General features: G+C 51.5%; 1 protein-coding gene across 11 annotated transcripts in view; it reads left to right on the forward strand.

Annotated features, from left to right (window-relative positions):
- The window catches only part of DOCK1 (dedicator of cytokinesis 1), a gene marked incomplete at both ends in the record, with an annotated part of 536,109 nt that extends 528,122 nt beyond the window's left edge, over positions 1 to 7,987 (forward strand). For 10 of the 11 annotated variants that reach the window (XM_079700789.1, XM_079700795.1, XM_079700794.1 and 7 more), the window contains 3 exons: positions 772 to 925; positions 4,080 to 4,231; positions 7,892 to 7,987. In XM_079700789.1, coding sequence (XP_079556915.1) covers positions 772 to 925; positions 4,080 to 4,231; positions 7,892 to 7,987 — 402 coding nt within the window. The remainder of the gene's footprint in view (positions 1 to 771; positions 926 to 4,079; positions 4,232 to 7,891) is intronic. The other variant, XM_079700792.1, reaches the window with a different exon arrangement.
- Between the last annotated feature and the right edge of the window lie 635 nt (positions 7,988 to 8,622).

The raw sequence follows: 8,622 nt of genomic DNA on the forward strand, positions 1-8,622 counted from the left end.
TCCTATTCAGTAATAGCGTAGCATGAGAGAAGAAACAGGAGATGAATAAAGGAAATCCTTCGGCAAGTTTCTAGATTTTCACGTACCTGCCAAGACCAAGAAATTAGGCGCCTGAGGCGTTCTGGTCACTGAGCAGGTCGTTGAGTCCACTCGTGACCCTTTGGAGCTTTCCTTGTGGGCTCTCTCCCCCACTGAATGGCCCACATTACATTTATGTCCAGGAAACATGTGATGTGACATCAACCCCAGAGTGGGTAAGGAGATTATTGTGAAGCCTGTATCAGTTTGCCAGGGCTGCCATAACAAAGTACCACAGGCTGGGCAGCTGAAACGACAGAGATTGATTGTCTCACGGTCTGGAGGCTGGACGTCCAAGATCAAGGTGTCAGCCGGGCTGGTTCCTTCTGAGGCTGTGAGGGGCATCTGTTCCTGGCCTCTTCCCCAGCATCTGGCGGTCGACCAGCAGTCTCTGGCCTCACTTGGCTTGTACAAGCATCACCCTGCTCTCTGCCTTCATTTTCACATGGCGCTGTCCCTGTGTGCATGCGTCAGGGTCCAAATTTCCCCCTTCTATAAGAACACCAGTCATATTGGATCAGGAGCCACTGTAACGACCTCATCTTAACTTGACCATCTGCAGAGACCCTCTTTCCAGATAAGGTCATATCTGCAGGTACTGAGGGATTAGGACTTCAACATAGGGAATTTTGCAGTGACACAGCTCAGCCCATGACGGATCCTAACTACGCTATTTCCATCCCTCTGATGTAGATAAGTCCCCTGCGGCCCCAGAGACCGAAGAGCCAGGTGATCAACGTCATGGGCAGTGAAAGGCGCTTCTCGGTGTCACCGTCCTCACCGTCCTCCCAGCACACGCCTCCTCCGGTCACACCGAGGGCCAAGCTCAGCTTCAGCCTGCAGTCCAGTAAGTGGGACTCTGTCCACATTTGAACTCCTGACGTTCCTCTGTGACCTCCCCCTTGATCGAAGTCTCTGAAGTTAGACCCACCCTCTCCATCCAGCAGATGGTGAGAGTTTTGACAAGCACCTGACTTCCTGGGAATGTGCCCTGGGACTAAAGCAAATCAGGCCAAAGCCCAGTCCTGGGCTCCTGCGCTCCCTGGGAGGAAAGCATGGGGTCCGTTCAGATCTCCAGACCTCCTGTGTGCTGGGGGTAACTCGAGAGGCATGTGGAATGTCCTCCATTTCGTGTCACCAGATAATGCAGCCCATGGGGGTGGCGTGGGGGGCCGTGAGCCTTTTTGTGTCCAGGAGGAATGGGAAGGAAGGAAGCCCTGCCAGGCTGTGCTGAGGGGCTATGGGTAGAACCTACTTTCCAGTTTTGCCCGATTTCTAGGGCCGCTCGATATATCACCACAGACTTGTGGCCTAAAACATCAGAAAGTTACTCTCTCACAGCCTGGAGGCCAGAAGTCTGAAATCGAGGTATCAACAGCCTTGCTACCGTGTAGAGTCTCAGAGGGAGAATCTGCCCGTGCGTCTTCCAGCTTCTGGTGGATTCCGGCAGTGCTTGGCGTTCCTTGGCTTGTCAACGCATCACTCCAATCCCCGCCGTCTCTTCCCAGGCCTGGTTCTCCGTGTTTCTGTGCTCTGTCCTCTTACAGGAGACTGGAGACTGGGTTTAGGGCCCATCGTAAATCCAGGCTGATCTCCTCTCGAGATCCTTAACTAATACATCTGCACAGACACCATTTCCAAAGAAGGTCATGTTCTGAGGTTCTGGGTGGGTGTGAATTGTGGACAGATGCTGTGGAACCCACTGCAAGTGGTACCCGGCTTTCCACCACTCAAGTCGGGCCGGCCAGAGAGGCGACCTGCTGGCAGGAAGAAAGTGGCAGGGAGTGGGGGCAGTAGCAGGACGAGGGCGGCCGGAGAAAGAGGATGGGGAGGACTTCCCTGGTGGCCAGTGGTTAAGACCTCACCTTCCGGTTCAGGGGGCTGTGGGTTCGATCCCTGGTCGGGGAGCTAAGATCCCACATGCCTCGTGACCAAAACACCAAAACACATTTTAAAAAGAAGCAATATTGAAACAAATTCAATAAAGACTTTAAAAATGGTCCACATCAAAAAAATCTTAAAAAAAAAAAAGAAGAAGGAGTGGGGACAGGGAGCACCAGCCTGAGGAGTGGCTTGTGCAGGGCAGCAAACAGCTGTCCTCAACATCTGGTTTCTTCTCGCTGAAAGGGGAGCGGCAGAGTCTGGAGATGGTCCATCTGGTCAGGAGTCAGGACTGCCACAGTCATGAGCCTGAAAGAGCCATGAGCTTCTGGGCTCTGGAAGGTAGATGGTCTCCTGGTGTGTCCTAGTTTCACATCCTTGCACTCTAACCAGTGATCTTCTTCAAAAATATTTTAATTTTTTTTATAAATAGCTAAAAACAGGCACCTTGGCAGCTGCTGAGGAGAACACTTTAGTGGTTCCTTGAAATTAAACATAGAATCACCATAACCCCCAGCAAGCCCACTCCTAGACATTTACCTCGGAGAATTGGACACAAGGACTCAAGCAAATTCTTGCACGTGAATATTCATAGCTGCATCATTCACAACAGCCAACGGGTGGAAACAACCCAAGGGTCCATCAGTTGATGAAGAGTTAAACTAAAATGTGCATCCAGAGAAACACCCATGCAATAGAATATGATTCAGCCATTACAAAAAAAAGTTGTGGTACATGCTACAACGTGGATGAACTGGAAAACACTAAGTGAAATAAGCCAGAACAAATACTATATGATTCCAGTTATATGAAATAGCTGAAATAATCAAATTCATGGAGACAGAAAGTTGATTCGAGGGCATCAGGGGTTGGGGGGAGAGCAGAGGGGGAATTATCACTTGCAGGGTAGAGCCTTTGTGTTTGGGGAGATACAATTGATAGTGGTGATGGTTGTGCAGCAGTGTGAATGTGGTCAATGCCACACTTAAAAATGGTTAAAATGGTAAATTTTAAATAAATACCATAATAAAAACAACCAGCCAACCAGTCATGAGAGCAGTCATTCAATCAGAGACCACCTTCTTGCTCCTGGATTCAACTGCAAGACTTCCTTATAAATTGACACAACTCTTCCTAGGAGGCACTTTCCTAGTGAAGGGTTTTTCGTCAGATGCATCATCGGGGAAAACTTTAAAAGAGACCCAACAGCAAAAATGTCAGTTTTTCTCTCTCTAACATAAATGACAAACAAATTATTTCTAAGAGTCTCAACAAAGGCCGAGAAAGTATATTGCCTTAATGATCACTCCTCTGTCTGAAAACAGCTCCTTTTGGCTTGCTGTAAAAATGGTACTTCCCCTTGGCTTATTACTTAAAGCACCAGCCGCAGCGGCTGCTACCGCTAATAACTGCGTTTCGTACAATTGGCTTTTCCTGGTGTGAGAGTTTTGAAAGGCAGGTGGCTGGTCGTGAGCTGTGTTATTAGACTTGGCTTCAGTGAAGCTCCCCGGCTCATAACTGCAGGATGCCTGGTGCAGCGTCCCGGCCAGGCTCTGAAAACTACAGGCGTGGACAGTCCTTGTGACCCCAACTGTGTAGATGCCACCAAGGCAGAGGGGCCTAGGAGGGATCAGAATGGTTCCAGGTTGGGAATTCCCTGGCGGTCCAGTGGTTGGGACTCTGTGCTTCCACTGCCGAGGGTCTGGGTTCGGTCCCTAATCGGGGAACTAGGCTCCCGCAGGCCTCAAGGCGCAGCATGCATACATACATAAATAAATAGATAAATAGTAAGTACATAAGTAAACAGTAAATAAAATAAATAAATAAGGGTCCCAGGTCCACATGGCTGTTTTTCCAGGGGTCGGATCTGTCCTTGAAGCTCCGGTTTTAGGCATCTCGTGATAGTTGGTATTCTCTTTCTAGAGCATGCCCTTCGGAGGCAATGCCACCCCTGGCCTCCTCTGCCCTCTCTGCTCTCTTCTGTGCCCTGTTGACAAGCATTTCTGGGAGGAGAAGGGGCTCCCGCTTCCCTGCCACTCCCGAGAGAGCACAGAGCCGCCGTGTGTGCGTCCACGCCTGCTGGGGACGTGGGTTTGACTCCGATCCACCCTGTTGCCCAGGTTTGGAGCTGAATGGCATGACTGGACTGGACGTGGCTGAGGTTCCGCCCCCTCTGCCTCTCAAAGGCACCAGCGCAGACTATGGGACCTTGACCGAGAACCTGGACCTGACAGGCTTGCCGAGCCCCCTGCCGCCTCCTCCTCACCAGAGGGTAAGTCAGGCCTCGGGAGTGGGTGGCTCACATCCATCTCTGCACCAGGCGCAAACCCCTCCTTCCTGGCGTTAGCGTGTTTACTCTGGGCCAGCGAGATGTGATTCCGAGCAGAGGTCACAGCCGGCACGTGTGGTCTGTCGTTCTGTGTCCTCGCTGTAGGGACGCACTTTCCCACGGGGCCCTCAGGACAAGGCAAAGAGGGAGGAACTCCAGCCAGCGGATCGAAGGGCCACTCTCGTGACCCTGGAGGTCACTGCACTTCTTAGGAAAGTGTGGTTTTGAGAAGTAGCTTTTGTATGAAGAGGTTTGTCTGACTTTTTAAGAAGCTGGCTGATGCCACACGTGGTGGGGGGCCTGTGCTCCTGGACACCAGCCTTGCCCTTGAGAAGCCCTGGTCCCGGCAGTTCCTCCAGGCAGCCCGCCCTCGCACCGGCCACCCCCGGGTGGGGAGAGGCACTTGCTGCACAGAGAATCTGCAAAGGAGAAGCAGGGTTGGGCAAACCCTGTTCCCCGAGGCCGCGCATCCCTAGCCACACCTCTAGCCCTGAAACCTACCCCACCCCGTTTAAATTTGGGGTGCTGGCTGCCGCAAGCATGGTCAGCCAACTCAAGCCCTCGTCAACACTGGTGCCCAGGCTAGTCCCCTCTCGGAAACCATCATTAATCGCGTCTGATGTGCTCACTGCTCTGGCCTCTGGGCCCGCCTACTTATGCAAATGTCAGCTAAAAGCCTGAAAAAAACACCTAAACCCCGTGCCTCTGTTACCTGCTCACGGCTCTAGAAACATTCTTTTGAGACCCCCCGCATTCTCTCCTGCTTCTTAAGGCTGCTGTCACACAAGCCTCTCCTTTGCTCACTGGCCCTGCTGCGTGCAGAGGTCCGCGTACCCACATGAAATGACCCAGCAGCGCTGGGTGATCCGCATCCAGGTTCATCCCTCCCCCAGCCACGCTATTCACAGCCTAGTGAAATTAAAGCCGTGCAGGCTGAGGAGTAGAATATCCCCGATCACACGTGCAGCTGGTCAGCCTCTAAAACGTAATTATACGGCAACAGAACTCCTGTAGAACATCGAAGACATGAGGTAGTCACGTGGCCACGATTCTTTTCATAACAGCAAGGTGTGTGTTTTCCCCTTCTGAAACAATATAAATCCTACATTCTTTTTTCTTTCTTTTTTTTTTTTAATGGAGACTTTTTCACTGGGCTTTCTGCAAGTTTATTATCTTCTTGTGAGAGGAGCGGAAGAAAGAGGGGATTTATTGAGAGTATATTTATTCGATTATTCCTTTTGCGTAAGAAAACCAGACAAGCAGTGGGGCTTCCTCTTTGGTGCTGAAGGGATGGTTCGTCCTTCCGAGGCTGCAGTGCCTTTCGGATCAGCCCTCTGTCCCTCGAGATTCCACGATGGGGGACCGTCCAGAGAAGGGACCAGGTGCCCCATGATGGCTTTTTAGGAATCTGGAACAGTTTTGTAGCAACTAAGGAAATGTAAGTCTGACCCCTCCCGCAGATTTTCACGACAGGTTAGAATAAAAAGAGACGCAGGGAGTTGAGAGAGATCGTTGATTGGTTGGGGTGTTGTTTTCCTAACAGCATAGTTAACCGATTCCATCTTGATTTTCATATCTTTATTTTATGAGAAAAGCAAGAGTGTCCCCCACATCTCCTTACACTGAAAATTCTGAACTTGGAAGTGTGAGCAAGTCCATTTTTGTTACAAATCAATTCAGGGGCAACATTTGATGGTCTCAGTTTCTGGGACACATCATCTGAGTTACTGCTGCCACTGCTGTTGGGGGAAGGACAAACGTGCACAAGCTCCGGCTCCATATATAAAGGGGTGTGAGTTCCATGAGATTAATTACCCAAGTCGCCTTGCTGTCGGTGTCTTGTTTGACGTACGTGCAGTGTGAGTACCCCTCCAGGAGGCATGCCTGTGGGTTAGGGTGTCATCTCTGGAAGCAGCTGGGTTTCCAGGGGTGCCTCCCTTTCAGGCCCCAAGAGCTGTTGTGGGATAATGATCGGTTCGCCCTCCGTGGGGGCTGGTCCACGTCCTCCTGTCACTCTCACTGATCAGCCTCAGGCTTGTAGTCAACTCTGTCTCTAGTTGTTGCCACTTTAAGCTGTCATTTCTTTCAAAACGCCTGTTACAACCGGTAGTCCGAGCTCTCGAGCTGCTCAGTGGTGACGAGCCCACCACGCACGGCTTTGGCACAGAGGGCAGTTCCGACTGTGGCCTGGCCCCGCGCCGCTCACACCGGCCCGCACTGTTTACTTCCATGTGTCAACAAGCAAACGCCTCATCAGAGCCGGAAATCGGTGTTTCTTATGACCGTTCTCACCAACTTAAAAAGATTGACAAGTCTGTTCTTTTACTTGCCTGGTTACAGTGTCTAAATATCATGACATCGGTTCTGTGTTTCCACATTGATTCTCTTCTCTCTCTTAAGCCCTAGATCACTTTAGTATTTGTGTGTCTCAGAATCAGGAGGATATTTGGGCAGTGAGTTAAGACACGGCTTCGTCACTGTTCTGTGATGAAACTTCTTTTCTCACGTTGAGCTACACGTGAACCTCCCCTGAGAGGCTGTTAACGATCCAGGCCGGTGCTTTGTGATCTCCTTCTGGTTGGTTCTCCCTGTGGCGTGTGCCCACTTATCCTGGTCTGTTTATTTGTTCATCTGCTCATTCATTCACTCATCCATTCATTCGTTCACTCATGTCTTTATGCATGTGGTCAACACACGACCTCTTGTGCGTGTCACGTGCCCACCAAGAGCAAGGCCACCAGCTGCCCTCCAGCATTCACACCCTGACAGGTACATCCCGTTTCTCCTACCGCCGTTACGGTTGTAAATCCATTCTTGAGAACCTAAGGCCAACTGTGGCCCATAAGCCACGTCCAGCCAGCCGCCTGTCTTTGTAAATAAAGTTTTATTAGAACACCACTGCACCCATTTCTTGATAAACTGTGCTCCACTCATGAAGAATTTAAACATCCCCCTAACCTTGTTCATCCTCCTCTGTTTAGAGTTTGGGAAGCGACTGTGGATGAGAAACTACCTTGTCAGCGGGTCACCTGGATGGTGGCCGCCACCATGGCCCACTTGCTGACCCTCTCTCACGTGGCCTTTCCATTTCTGAGAGCAAAGCAGGCCTCTCACCCACCCACCCATGGAGAGCATCTCCAATGACTTGTTTGTCTCTGAACCATTTCGGGGCATCTTCAGGGGGCATGAGGAGGGACCTCTGGGTGGTCCTCACCCCGGGAGGCTCAGCTGTGACATGGCCAGGCTGCCTGGCTGGCCCTGGGTCCTGCTTTGCCCACATTCACGTGTCCTTAACCATTTCAACTGCCCACTTCTGAACCCGGTCCATTTCCAGGGGCCCTTAGGTCACCAGCACGTGGATTTAAAACTACCACCCAAAGAGCAGCAGTTACACGTCTCAGGGGCTGGTCAGACGTGTGACGAACTATGTGTGAAATAGTGGCCGGGGCCACAGCCACGCGGTCCTGAGTGTGGCCGCCCTGCCGGCCCCGAGTCACGAGGAGAGGGCAGTTCCCGCTCAGGGCTGCAGGTCGACTTTCCCTCACCGTGCCCCCGCTGCCAGCTCAGACCCCCCTGGAGTGTCCCCGGTTTTCTGTCTTCCAGCATCTCCCCCCTCCGCTGCCCAGCAAGACCCCGCCGCCGCCGCCTCCCAAGACGACGCGCAAGCAGACCTCGGTGGACTCCGGGATCGTTCAGTGAATGCGCGGCGCCCGCCGGAGAGCCAGCTGGCGTCCCTCCTCTCCCTGCGCATCTTCTCCCACGTCTGGCGTTTACCTCATTGGGCCTGTGATGTCTGATGTTTAGTGCAATTGCTTTTCCTTAACAGGAGTTCGTCTCCAGCCACGGAGTGAGAGGGCTTTAGCATTGGGGAGGGAGGTGGATACGGACCCAGGACGTGCTTTTATGTTTATCAAAGTCGGAGGCTTCTGAGTGTGTCCGTCTTGAGAGAGCCGAAGTCTTGCCCAGAAGTCCTTTCTTTTTGTGCCAAATGACACATTATCCAAGAGGCCTGTTGACCTGAGTGGAACGCAGTAAGAGAGCTTAGGCCTTCACTGCAGAACTGTGTAGTAACAGCTTACGAACCCTCATCTCTTGAGGCCAAACCCCGGCTGACTTGCAGGATGTTTTATCAGACCCTCCTGGCTGCACCTGGTGGTGTGGCTTTTTGTTGGTTGAGTCTCCCTTCAACTTATATCAGGCAACTAAGGTCAGCCCTTTCAGGGAAGTTCCTGCTTTCCTTTGGTATAATTTAAAATAGGCTATTTCTCCGCTACTGAACAGTTACTAATTTATGGAGTGGAGACACCATTAAAAATACTGGGATCAAGTGGAAA

The sequence above is a fragment of the Hyperoodon ampullatus genome, assembly GCF_949752795.1.
Source record: "Hyperoodon ampullatus genome assembly, chromosome: 1".
Lineage (NCBI taxonomy): Eukaryota > Metazoa > Chordata > Mammalia > Artiodactyla > Ziphiidae > Hyperoodon > Hyperoodon ampullatus.